Below are 14,586 nucleotides of genomic sequence, written 5' to 3'. Positions count from 1 at the left end.
TTGTAGAGTAATTTGGAGGAAGCCAAAAAAATAAAGTTTTCTAAAGGAAGTTTGTTTCAATCCACTTTTATCATGTTTACTCTCCAAAGAGTAAAAGCTTACCTTTTTTCTTCATCATGTGGTGATCAATTTCTTGGTCAGTAATTAAATTATGAATTGTTCCTCTACCAAAATTATAATGTTGCCTTAGAGTAGGAGAGTCTTAAAAGTAATTTAAATTAGTAAAAATTAATTAATTACTGAATTAAAACTTAAAATTGGACAACTATACATTTAATTAATTTTAACTTATTTATTATCTTATTTTGAGAAAAAGGTTATATATTAATTGACTATATATATTTATATTTATATTTTACTTTTAATGGTTGATGCATAAAATTTTTCACACTAACGATATGTGATCATTAAACTTATAGTTATTTTATTTTTATTGTTATTACTATTTTAATCTATTTGTGTAATACACAAATTAAATATATATTATATAAAATTAAAATTTATAACAAATTATATATATAAATAAATATCATATTTAAATATATAAATTATATTTAAAATTTATATAAATAGATATTTTTAAACGTATAAATTATATTTAAAAATTTTAATAAATAATTTATATCTTAGTACAATATTATTTTTATTTATTAATGATTTATTTTAAAAATATTAAAATTTAATTTATAGATAATTATAATAAATAAAAATTGAGTAAGATAAAAATTTAAAAAAATCCCTTAAAATATTATAAAAAAAATTCATAAAAATATTCTCATACAAAATAAATATTTATATTTAATATATAAGAGTTTATTTTAAAGTTTATAAATATTTTTTTAAAATGTGCAGTTATTTTATTTTTATCATTATTTAAAATTTATAAACACCTTTGAAACAAAATAATGAATTTCAAATTGAAAGAATTTTTTTTTGGTACAATCAAATGGGCTGAGATTAAAGAAATGACACAAATTCCTCAATTACAAACTTTTATTTTTTATTTTTGCAATATCCTTAATTACTAATGATATTTTTTATTAAACAAATCTATTACCGATTCCAATAAAGGAAAAACATACCAATACCAAGAATAAACGCGAGTTACATAACCATTAAAAAGAAAGTCAAATTAGGACAGACAAAATGAGTGATTTAAATGGACAGCACATTCCGGTCCGTTTTGCTTAAGGATGAGTCAAATAAATAAAAAACTAAAAAAATACATATTTATTTTAGATATTTAAATATTTCTTTTGACATATTCTTTTCTTAATATCTAAAAAATTTACATAAATTAATATAATTAAATAAAAAATTAAACATCATATAACATATTTAATTTATTTTATTACACAATAAATTTTAATTTTATTACATAATAAAATAAATATATAATTATAATAATAATTCTTTCGATAAATTTATGATATAAAAAATCTTAAATTATATAATAAAATAAATCAAACACATATTATATTTACAATATAATAATTATAAATTATTTACATAATAAATATTATATGACTTATTTAAAATAATATAATAATAAATAAAAAAATATAATTGGTCTATAATCTATCTACTTCAATCCGTCATTTAAGGACTAGACAAATTAACGGGTTAAATATCTCATTTGTTCCGTACATTAATATCATTTTTGTCATCCTTAAGTGAAACTCCTTTTTTTTTACATAAAAATAAAATAAACGTAGAAACGATAATTACAAACCGGTAATAGATCCTAAATTACCATCATTATTTTATAATTAAATATTTCAAAATATTTTGTGCCTCTAACAATTAATTTAATAATTATAATTTTTTTTTGGTGTTGAATAATTATAGATTAATAAAATATTAACAAATTATATATAATTATTTAAAGAAGATATAATTTTTTTATATTTTTTTATTTAAAAATATAATAATTCAGTAAAAAATGGATATAAATTTTAATTTTTACATTTATAAAAATAATGATTCATTAAAAAATAACATCAAAAGGGATTAAATATCCTTAATATCCCTAAATAAATGAGAGCATAGAGTGAGTGGTTTAAAGAAAAAAAAAATTAGGGTTAACTGGGTGACATAGTTGAAGTGAGAAAGATTCATCTGGAGGCAGCAGGAGTGTGGGTGTGGCAATGGCGGAGGAGCATCCCGATTTCAGGATTTACAATTCTCTGACTCAGCAAAAGGAGATCTTCAAAACCAAAGTCCCTGGCAAGGTTTCCATGTATGTTTGCGGAGTCACTGCTTATGACTTCAGCCATCTCGGTCACGCTCGTGCTGCCGTTTCCTTCGATATCCTCTTCAGGTTTACAATTCAATGCCTTCAACCTCTTCTTCTTTCTCTTCCCATCAAATTAACATTTTAGCATAAGGTTATCAGTTGCTTCAGATTTCCGCCACTTCTATACCAAAATAGTGTGTGAACTAGGTTCACTTCCTTATTCGTCATATTTGTTTTTATTTACAATTATATTTATGTGAAAATAAATTAATTCAAATTGGTTTGAATTGATGTTATTATTATCGTTCTAGATATTAGGTTTCCTTAGCGCATTTGTAACTTGGAGGCTGGAATTGAAACACCTTTTTACTATTTGTTTGGCCTCTCTCTTTCCATTTTATTTTCGCTTATTCTAGATGTGAAGATGAAGGGTTAACATGAGGTTTCTACTCTGCTTATCATGAAAACTTGTAGGTATCTTAAGCATTTGGGCTACGAGGTAACGTATGTGCGGAATTTCACTGATGTTGATGACAAGGTGAGGATGAACACAATGTCTAACCTGCTGGTGTGATTCCTACAATAGTATAACAGTACATATAGTGTTACTGAATCAAGCTTTTTTAATGTTATCCTTTTTCTTTTAAGAAATTGATTTTCATCAATCTTTCCCTCACATAATTCTCTGTGTAATCCTTCTAACTTTATGTAACAAGTCCTACATCGGGGAGGTCTCCTCACCAAGGAGTCCTTATAAGGCGGGAGGTTCTCCAACCTCTTGGGCCGGCTTTTGAGGGATGGTTCCCCTCCTTAGCCTTATGCTCGTTACAATGGTGCTTTCGTTGAGAGCCAGCCAAATCGAGAAGGGCTACCCACGGAGGGTTCTGACCACTGGAGGGTTCTGACCGGCAAAGGCCGAGTGAAGTACCGGTGAGTGAAGTACCGTGGAGTGCAGCCATCGAGGACGCTGGCTTTCGAAGGGGGTGGTAATGTAACAAGTCCCACATCGGGGAGGTCTCCTTACCAGGGAGGCCTTATAAGGCGGGAGGTTCTCCAACCTCTTGGGCCGGCTTTTGAGGGATGGTTCCCCTCCTTAGCCTTATGCTCGTTACACTTTACGTCCATTATACAAAACTGTAAGGAACGGAGGATGCATACAACCAATGTGATGATGATTGGATTTAGGTTTGTGTTAATAAATCCTAGTATCTTAATAGACCATATGTACTTTTGTAGTTTGTAGTCTAGTTAAGTAAAATGTATTTGAGATGGTCTGACATGTTGAATGCTTCCATTATCTAGTAGATCATTTCAAGGTAGGCTCTATTTTAACAAGTAGAATGTTGCCCATACTTATCAATATATTGCTGAAGTCTGGATCAATATATGGCAGCTCCCTCTCTAATAAATGTTGTGAAATTTCCTAATGATCTTCTTTTGTTTTTACGGTCAGTTTTGTATGGAGGTAAAAATAGAGGTTAAAAAATTCATTGATCTATTTTCTTTATAAAATTGTATTCAAAACTGATCCATGAATTTTGACATCCATTTTTTTGTTGATAAATACTAATATATTGAGAGTAATACTCTCAATGAGACAATTACTGAGATTTGATTTAAAATTTATTAAATAAACTTTTAAGTTTAAACCAGTCGCTTGTATGGTTATTCATGTGCCATAGTGTTATTGGATTGAGTGTAGTACTCTTAGAGTTTGCAAGAATATATTTTTTGTGACATATGCTATACCCAACTGACCCTTAGCATGTAAGAAATGCATATCATATGAAATTTCATTTTAGAAATGAATACAAATGATATCCTAGTTCCTAGAAAATCAAACCAGTGCTTATCGGAAATGCGGATATTTAGTGAATAACAATTTTAATTTTGAATAATATTAATTTGATAGTCAAAATATAAAATCTTTGATCTAGTTGCCCATTACCCTGTCTTGAGTTCTTTGACTTTAGGATTTATTGGTTAAAGTGATTCAACTGTATAGTAGACGATTGAGTTTTGTAGGTTTTTCCATTGCAATCAAATATTTTCTTTTGTTTACTACTGTAAAGTTTTCAACTGAATATAAAAATGTATTGATGTTGTTTTAGTTTGTGTTATTAACTAGAACATGCTTTATGTGTACATAACTTTTAAAATAAGCGATTCAAATAATACACATCTTTGCGTGCTTGTGTCTTGGGCATCATCGTTTGTGATAATAGCTCAAATGTCGGTCTTCAAGTTGGTGTTGTCTTTGTTTGTTTGTTTGAACTATCTTTATTTTGTTATTTTTGTTCTTCTTCTTCACTTTAAAATGTCTTCCTTTTGAATTTGAATGGTGAGTCTACTTTTAGCAATGCTGGTTTTGCTGCATAAAAAGTGTCAAAATCGTGATAATTATTACTCAGAAGATTGCGTGATCCTACAAGCTTCTCATTGTCTTAAATTGTGGCACCACATAGCATTGTAATCTGAGTAAGATTACCTAAAAAACTTGTCAACTCATTGGATCAGCAATCTGGAATGAGTTCTGATCCTGCAACAGAGATGAATTGGGCTGCTTGACTGTAGAGAGGCAACACACTACCCTCATTTTTTTCCCTCGTTCGACCTCTCTCACTCACCCCCTGTCCCGTCTCCCCTCTCAGTACCTCATTCATTTCACCTCTCTTCCTCTTGGACCTAAATTTTCTTTTGTTGGTGTCCCAAATCCATCTGCCTCTGTTCAAATCTCTGGTCAGATTCTATTTGGACTGTTCCAGAACAGCATAGTTTGTACATGTGGTTCTCTTCCTCTTATGTGTTTGTGAATTGTGAGTTGTTGGTATTTGACCTTCTTATGCACACTCAATTTTAGCCCAATTAAATGTTGTGATTTAAAGATTATTTTTCTTATCTATGTTATTTTATATGCATGTGTACATGTTTAAATGTAACTTTGTGTTTATGTAGGATCTTATGATTTGTGTTACAATACTCTGATTCACATAGTTTCCCTCCCTTTCCAATCCTAGTTAGGATCTTGGTTAACAACCTTGGTTAGAAGTTTCAACCAGTTCAATTTTCCTAGAAAATATTTCATTTTACATGCAATTCTTATTGTTTCTTTAATGCTTATTAGAGACCACTAATATCAGAACTGCTGCAGATAATTAAGCGAGCAAATGAGACTGGTGAGGATCCATTGATGTTGAGCAACCGTTTTTGTGATGAATATAATGCTGATATGGCTGATCTTCAGTGTGAGAAACCATCTAAGGAACCTCGTGTTTCTGAGCACCTTGGCGAGATAAAGGACATGATAACCAAGGTTTAATTTTGCTTTAAGATCTTTGTCTTTTCCTTTTGTTTGATTTTTTTTTTAAAAATAAAATCTGCTGAATAAAAGCCTTTTGCACCATTTTTGTTTCAATTACATTCCAAGTAGTCTTTTGTGCTGTTTTATTAGTCAATACTTCTTTTTTCCAAGTGTATTTGGAGTTTATGTGTTGCCTTTGATAGGCTAATTAAAATATCATTTAATTTCATAACATGATCTGTAAACATGATGCTATGTTGTGTGCTTTTTTATGAAAAACTTGTTTATTATTTAGTATTCATTGCTTGTTTAAGTCAGAATGAATTTATTATATAAAAAAGCCATTCCTTCTTCAATCTTCCAGCAATGTAATGCATAATGTATCCTATTATGGTAATTTAGCACATTAACCTGTGAATAAAGACATTCAAGTTGAGAGGGAGCTAAGAAAGAAAAACAGGTGTTAAAAGGCTAGTTGTTTTAAATTTTTTAATATTGAGAGATATGAAGCTCAGAAGCTGCATGCAATCTCCAATTCGCTAACTGAAATATAAATTAGATTGCAAATGATGACAAACTTAGGGATTTTGTTGCATGACATTTTCATTAAAATGTATGGCATTGAAGTTGAAACATGAAATTGTACAATATAACATTGGATTTGATAGTGGTTTGTTTGCCTTTAGTTCTATCTTCTAAGGGATTGATTAAGAATTCAAAAGATGGTTGGTCATTAATGTACTATGCAGATTATCAACAATGACTATGCATACGAAGTTGATGGTGATGTTTTCTATGCTGTTGATAAATGCCCAAATTATGGCATGCTATCTGGACAAAGGTTAGAACATAATAGAGCTGGAGAACGAGTAGCTGTGGACTCAAGAAAGCGGCACCCAGCTGATTTTGCATTGTGGAAGGTGTGAGATCCTTTACAAGTTATTTTAACATATTTTTGGTAACATTTCTGAAATATCTCATTTCTTAATAATAATTGCAGGCTGCTAAACCAGGTGAGCCTAGCTGGGATAGCCCTTGGGGTCCTGGAAGACCTGGGTGGCACATTGAGTGCAGTGCAATGAGTGCTTGTTATTTAACTCATAAATTTGATATCCACGGTGGTGGAATTGATTTAATCTTTCCTCATCATGAAAATGAGATTGCACAGAGCTGGGCTGCAGACCATGAGAGCCATGTCAGTTATTGGATGCATAATGGGCATGTCACTAATAACAATGAAAAGATGTCAAAATCCTTAGGCAATTTTTTCACCATTCGCCAGGTCTGTCCTTAGCCAACTTTTTCACCATTCTCCTGGTTAATGATGGTTTTTTAATTCTTTTAGATATTTGGATAAGGTTTTGCATGGTAATAAAAGTCTCGTGTAAGATGTCTTGTGCTTATCTTTCATGAGATTTTATTTTCTTGCAGATCACTGAGCGTTACCATTCACTTGCTTTGAGACACTTTTTGATCAGTGCCCATTACAGATCTCCACTAAATTACTCAATCGGACAGCTGGAGAGCTCATCAGATGCTATTTACTATATATTTCAGGTAATCAGCCTCCATATAATTTGTATTAGGAATTCTGTCTTGCTTAGAAGTTGATGGTTGAGTTTATCTCTCAAGTTTGACCGGGTTTTTCCATTATGTAACCTGAAATTAATTTGTTTTTTTATTAGTTTTGGGTGGTAGTATTGCTTCTAAAATAAATTCTCTCAACTCAACTATAATTGTGCTATGATTTAGATCTATTGGCATAAAGTATTAAAGCTACAGATTCCTGTGGGCAATACTGCAATATTGTTATATTTAATTGATGCCATTATCTAGGGAAATTGTCCAAAACAACTTTTTACTTCTGCGATGTCCTTAACAATGAGAAGGATTTTGTTCTTTTGGTTGTTAGACTCTTCAAGATTGTAAAGATGCTTTATCACCATTTCTTCAAGGAGGAACCGAGAAGAATGAAAATGTACCTCAAATTAATGAGGCTGCCAAGGAATGTATTAAGAAATTGAATGTTGAGTTTCAAACAAAAATGTCAGATGACTTGCAGACGCCAGTGATACTAACTGGTGCTCTTCAAGAGGCTTTGAAATTTTTGAACAGTTCTTTGAAGATGTTGAAGGTATGTAAATTAAACCAACTTTTTGTATTGCATGCGTGTGTGCTACATGCATTTTCTTGTGTTTGAAATGTGCCAGTAATTTATGAAAATATATTTGTCTTTCAGAAAAAAATGCAGAAAAGAGCACAGGTTCAATTGGTTCAATCCTTACTGGAAATTGAGAAAGAAGTTGGAAAGGTTTTGGACGTACTAGGATTATTGTCTTCCAAATCGTATGCTGAGGTGACTCGTTTTATTAACACGAGCTTAATTTCCTGTTGAGTATAATCTATAAGAGGCATACCCTATTGGAAAGCTATTTCGAACTTATAACAATTGTTAAATGTTCCTCAGGTTCTGCAGCAGTTGAAAGATAAGGCATTGAAGAGAGCAGGTCTGGCAGAAGATGAAGTGCTGCATCTGATAGAAGAAAGAACTCAAGCTAGGATTAATAAGGATTTCCCCAAAAGCGATAAGATTAGGACTGATTTGACTGCAAAGGGCATTGCACTTATGGATGTGGGCAACGAAACAATTTGGAGACCATGCATCCCGAGTGAAACACTTGTTGCAGAAGTTGTTCAGAAAGACCAGAAGGCACCTACAGTTGAAGAAAAGCAGTCGACACCTCCAGTGAATCAAAAAGTGCAATAATACCTGGGGATCGAGAAGGGAATGGCCCACAACATGAAGGTGGGTTAATGTCCCTCCTTAGCTATGATTAATACAGAAATGTTATAATTTATCAATACTACCCAAGGGTTGAAGATTGTATATCAGTTCAAGGTTATGTTTGACGAAACCTAGGTATCTAGGGCGCAAATCATTTTACACTTTTCTCGTGTTAGTCTTTCACAGTCGTATCTCTGGATTAGTTTAACTGGTTTGACAATTACATCTACAGTGTCTCATACCGATATGTTTTTTTGATACTCAGATAGTGTTTTTAGCTCTTGCTATGTACTACAGAAAGGCCGAATATTTATTCAAGAATCTAGAGTCTGATTATATCTTATCTGGTGTTATTGATGGACGCAAGCTTGATTTCTTTAATTATCCCATTAGCTTGATTTCTTGTATTGGTTCGCAATTTATCTGGTTAGCTTGATTATCACTTCTTTGATTTGAGGTTGCCAATGCTATAGACAAACAAATCTCTGAATTTAGAAAATGGCACACCTGAATTTGCCGAAAAATCATTGGATCAGATCAGAAGTAGCTGAAATTTTTGTGAATTAATATATCAAGTTTTAAAGAGTAATAATATGTTATAATATTAATAAGCCTAAATATACGGATCAATGCAACCTTGATAACTATCGTTTGAGTTTGGGACGTTTGAACTCGGCTTAAGTCTTGTATCAGGTATATTTAAGATTTCTTAAGGTAGTGAAACATGTCAATGATATATTAAGTTCGATTCGATCAGTCGGTTTGATTAGGAAATTAGCGAATTGATCGGGGGTTTAGCTCGTTTAGGGAAACCGGTTGAATAAGTATATGAGGGTCATAAATTATATGATCGGGGGTTTAGCACTTTACGCTCAAATCTACTTTTTTTTTTCTTCTTTTTTTTTTTAAATTTATTTATTTAACAATTTTTTAAGTGAATAATTTTGGTCTCTCAATTGATTTTTTTTTTTGACAAATCTGATTTTCATAGTTTTTAAAATTAAGCAATGTTGATTTTTTTTTTAATCAATCAGAAATATTAAGATAAAAAAATAAGATCTTACAAAAGTCATACTGCAAGTGTAAGCCAAAATTAAAGGATTAAGAGGTGGAAGATATTCCTACAATACAAATCTCTTAAGATATGATGAAATGAAAAGAGTTAAGGTACAATCCTTTATCTTGTTGATAATAGATGTATGATGATACTAAAAAGCACAACCATAAGAAATTAGTTTACAAGTCATTAAAGACTTGGTCTTATAAATTAGTCTCTTGTAATCAGCATTCTTACATGCTATGTAACATAGTTAGAAGTTCAACATTCATAATTATAGTGAATTCAAAATTATTAGAAAATTTTAATAAACATTTACCATTTGAATCACAAATAAGATCTTCAAACTTCCATTTCGTGGTAGAAAATTTTTAGAAAATTTTAATAAACATTTAACATAAGTTGGTTTATCTATTAACATGTTATCCCAAATTAAATAGAAAATGTTGAAGTGTTTGCGAATGATCCAATTCGTGGTAGGTTATGAGTTGAATTATGTTGCATTGACCCACCAACCATTAAAAAAATTATAAATTATTTATTTTATTTATTTTTAATTTTCTTCAAATATTAAGATGAAATATAATTAATTTTCCCCCTTATAATTAGTAATAAATCCAATAATTTAAATATTCAATAAGAGATATACTTAATAAGTTCATCAACATTAAAATAAAGTCCACAATATAAGCACATAATTTCATCAATAATAATAAAATAAACATATAACACAATCACAAATAGATTTTCATAAGCAAATGAACCACAAATAAAATACCACAAATTAATGTCAATAGATAAAAATTAAAGACAATATAAGTCAACCCAATCCAATTTTTCATTTAACTCATTAGATTGGTGAATTATATGAGTTGAAAGATTGAAAAGTACAACAGAGTCCAACTTGGTTGGATAGGTCATGTGGATCAATCAAATGAGTTGAATAGTTTTAACATCCTTATTTTTTATTTTATTTTTCCTTTTAAGTAACTTTCAACATTGTTGTCATGATTTTGAATCTCTATTAACTTTAAGATTTCAAAAAATAAAATCAAGATTGGAGTAAAGTGTCAAAGTTGATAATATAAATATTTAAAACAATATTTATCTATAAAATAAAAAAAAAATCATTTTATTTACTAAAGTTTTAAAAATAACAATACAATGTCTAAAATTAACTTTTAGAAAGTGTTTGATATGCAAAATATTTTTATTATCTTAGGAATATGAAGTTGGAAATGTTAATTTCCCATGTTTGGTTTATCATCTAAAACATAATATTCTTAGAAAACATGGTTTTTTAATAATATTTTTTTATACAAAATTTTCACTAAATTATTTTCATGAGGTAAGTGAGAATTTAATATTCCTGAATTAAAATGAATGTTTTACAACAGTAAAAATATTATATTACTTTAAGAAACATTTATAAGCAACCAAAAAAATTTAATGATTCATGAGAATTATAATTATTAGTATTTATAATTTTCAATAACAATGATTCTTATATATATATAAAAAAAAATTCTCCTACCAAACGTTCCTTAATGACTTTAGGAGTAGTAAGAAAGAGTGCATGAAATGTTATTCTTTCATCACTTATAAAAGTTATAATAATACAATGTCTAAAATTAACTTTTAGTTCAATAATTATTAATAATGAAAATACGTTGTTTTAGTTCAATAATTATTAATTACATGTTTATTTTTTAAAACAATAAGAAAGCATGAAGTGTGTCATTTTCCTTGGTCACTGATAAATTCATTCGCTTTAAAATGTATTACGTGTAACAAATATTAATCTTTCAAGAAAGAAAAAAAAAAGAGTGTAATTCTTAAAATTAAGGATAACAATATCATTTAAACATCTTTCGAATGATATGAGTCTAATTGATTAAATTTTTATGTTTTATATCAAAGATACTAAAAAGGATTTTTTATTTTATTATAAGCCTAAATTAAAAATGATATAAGGAGGGTTATAGGCGTAAATTAAAACCAAAGAAAATTACATTAAAAATCTCTATAAGTATAAGAAAATAAATTTAAAAGGAAGGAGACTCATAAATAAGAATGTCATCTGATAATGAATTTTTTTTTATAAAGATTATCAATTACTTGATTAGTTCCTCTTAAGATATTAAAATAATCAATATGTTGATTTGGACTAATCATACTAACCACCTTATTTACAAGAGCATAACACAAATATTTCTTGTTACAATTCTCTAACTTAATTGTCAAAGTAGAGTATAATTTTCAATTCATGATAAATGATCCATAATTCAACCTACACCATGGATCTCAACTTACAAGAGAAAACAATAATAAAATTATTATAATAATTCCAAATAGTACCTCCACAAGAAGTAATAGACTCTATTAAAATTGTTTCATCACTTATAAAGTATGATCCAACAAATATAACTATCTTAAAAGGTTGTTGCATTATAAAGCGATGCAAACAAACCCAAAATTTTTTCAAATATCTCGCATAAATTTGGCGAGATACTGTTAAACAAACTACAAGAAATGTTATATATAGTGACACACAAAAAGTGTCACTATAGATACAATATATGTAGGTATATGTCTATTTGACATATAATTACACACAATTTTGGTATTAATTTTGAATGAGATTTAATAACATATTTTGTGTGTCACTATAGTCTATACCACACTTTTTAATAATATATCAATATATTGTAGTTATTGTGTGGGTAAAAATAATTTTTAGTGACATGTATAGTATCACTATAGGGTGTATGTCACTATATGACAATTTTCTTTTAATGACATTGCACAATTTGAAATTATAAATAAGTTGATACCGATAATTTATTTGTTTATTTGAAATATCGCCGAAACATCGATTGTTTCAAAGACGTTATTCTTAATATATTTTTTAAGCGTGTTTAAGTCACACAAATTTTTTCAAATAATTAAAGAAAATGCTGATATGAAACCACTTTTAATGGCGTAGGATCCCACGAATTCGAGCGAAGGATTTGGCAATCTTATAATTTTTACTTTTAGAAAGAAAATTTAAGACTTCTTACTTCATTGGAATAATTTAATTTTAGAGACTCGTGAAATAGAATAAAAAACTATGGTTTAGCTAAATTACACTTTGAGTATCTAATTCAATAAGAATATTTTGTACTGACGTCCTTATTAAAAGAAAAATGATGGGTAGATACTTACATTATAATTGATACTTAGAGACATAAAGAAAGGAAAGAAGTATAGGTATAATTATAGGTAATATATTATGCTAAGAGAGATAAGAAAAGAAATAACAACATTAAAAACAAATATAGAGTAATATAATATTCATGTATCACTATTTTCCTTTTATTTTTCTTGAAGTGATGATGAGTTTATATTTAACGTGGACATATCATATATGTGCTACAATAGTGTTACATACCTTTGACTAACTATATATAATTTAATTTGATACATTTTTAGTTTAAAGGGTTTGATGTTATCAACTATTTAAACATTTCTTGTAAAAAAAAAAACTGCTTAAAAATACTCTAGATTCAAATTTTAAAATAACTATTACAAAAATTAATAATTTTTAATCACGTGACATTTTCCATAATCAAATATTAGTGTAAAAAACATTTACACTATAGGTGTATTAGATTATAAATATAAAAGATGAACCAACTTACACAGTGATGACGTTACATCAATTTTGCTGTCAATTTTTTTTTTTTTTACATCAATTCTTAAAGTATCAGTTATATTGAATATGATTTTAATGGATCAAATTATTAATTATAAATATGTATTATCTTATTAATTTTGTTAAAATTAAACAACTATAAGTATATGATTAAAATGTTTTTATTTTTAACTTTTACATTTTGAAAATACTATATTATCACTACAACAATATAGACTTTTAGTGACATTTAATATGACTTTTAGTGACAATAAAAATTGTTACAAAATCTTTTACTGGCATTTTCACATTAGCCATTGTATGCAGTGTCGCTAAAATATTTAGCAACAATTATTCAAAATGCTGGTAAAAATCCTTATAATGGTCGAAAAAAATGTATATCTTTTTATAACATTTTTTACTTTCTAGTCGATGTGGGACTTGTAAGATGAGTAAAAATAAATAATTACTTTATCTCTAGTTGATGTGGGACTTTATTTCTGATCAATAGTCGACTCCCTTAAGTTTAAAGATTATTGAGTTTGATAATAATGAGTAATCTCATACTAATTTAGAATAATAAGTTATAGGTCTAACACAATCCTATATAACAAACTTGTAAGGTGAGAGTTATTATTTATTTATATACTCTTTAGTTATCTTATTTCTAGTCGATGTGAGACTAAAGTTTTTCTTAAAATAATTGTCGCTAATAGTAAATTTTGGTGTGATATAAATATATTTTTAGTGACCATTATATATTAGTCACTAATACTTTTATTAAATAATAAAACAAAGGCAATTAATTTATTGCCGGTAAATAATTGTCAGTAAAAATGAATTTTGTTGTAGTGTATGTCAATTATGATGTATATCAATAAAATATTAAATGATTTAAAATTAATATAAAATTTTGTAGAAATAGTTTATATGATAAAAACTTTCATTTAATGCTATATTGGAGATATAATTATTTAATAATATAATAATTAATAACAGTAAAGTTAATTTGATATCTCTCTATCTCATAGTTATTGTTGTTGTTTTTTTTATTTTTTATTTTTTATTTTTTTTCTGAATGTCTCATATGGTTTGGTGGACACACCTAGAGAAAAATTTTAATATGATAATGATATGTTTGGATAAGAAGAGAGATATAAAAAAATAAAAATATTAAATAGATGTTTGTAATATAGGAACGTCCATATATTATATTGTTCTTGGTTTTTTTTGGTCCATGATATATATTGTTCTTGTTTGAAGATGTGAATGTGATGTAAGTATTATTAATGTACGAGGAACACGAAATTGAACACGTATAGATTTGGGCTTATATCCTTTACTTTATATTTTGGTAAAATAAAAATATTTTAAATTTGTTCATCAGCAAAGACATACTTAATTTCAACTGTTGCAATTACACTACCAAGATTTAATCAGTAATGAAATGATAACATCTACAGTCAAAGAAAAACTATATCTGTCCATTTATTTGTATAATTACTAATATGCGTGCAATTGGAAAACTAGA

General features: G+C 28.2%; 1 protein-coding gene across 1 annotated transcript; it reads left to right on the top strand.

Moving 5' to 3' along the window:
• The first annotated feature begins 2,060 nt into the window (after nt 1-2,060).
• Nucleotides 2,061-8,665, top strand: LOC109818718 (Cysteinyl-tRNA synthetase, class Ia family protein). The gene is made up of 9 exons (XM_020384246.3): nt 2,061-2,320; nt 2,711-2,774; nt 5,388-5,549; nt 6,287-6,457; nt 6,538-6,819; nt 6,969-7,094; nt 7,450-7,671; nt 7,777-7,893; nt 8,005-8,665. Exons 1-9 carry the CDS (start codon nt 2,148-2,150, stop codon nt 8,302-8,304), a joined length of 1,617 nt encoding a protein of 538 aa, XP_020239835.1. The 5' UTR covers nt 2,061-2,147; the 3' UTR covers nt 8,305-8,665.
• Nucleotides 8,666-14,586: the final 5,921 nt, after the last annotated feature.

The sequence above is a fragment of the Cajanus cajan genome, chromosome 7 (genome assembly GCF_000230855.2).
Source record: "Cajanus cajan strain Asha chromosome 7, NIPB_CcT2T_4, whole genome shotgun sequence".
In the NCBI taxonomy this organism is placed as follows: domain Eukaryota; kingdom Viridiplantae; phylum Streptophyta; class Magnoliopsida; order Fabales; family Fabaceae; genus Cajanus; species Cajanus cajan.
The sequence above is the reverse complement of the archived record's forward strand: the minus strand, read 5'-3'. Positions and strand labels throughout refer to the sequence as shown.

What these genes read in the sequence shown, in the direction of transcription:
- LOC109818718 (XM_020384246.3), top strand. Translation starts at nt 2,148, where the DNA reads ATGGCGGAGGAGCATCCCGATTTCAGGATTTACAATTCTCTGACTCAG. An exon ending in TCACTGATGTTGATGACAAG is followed by an intron (nt 2,775 to 5,387) that starts GTGAGGATGAAC and finishes GAACTGCTGCAG; the next exon opens with ATAATTAAGCGAGCAAATGA. An exon ending in TAAAGGACATGATAACCAAG is followed by an intron (nt 5,550 to 6,286) that starts GTTTAATTTTGC and finishes TGTACTATGCAG; the next exon opens with ATTATCAACAATGACTATGC.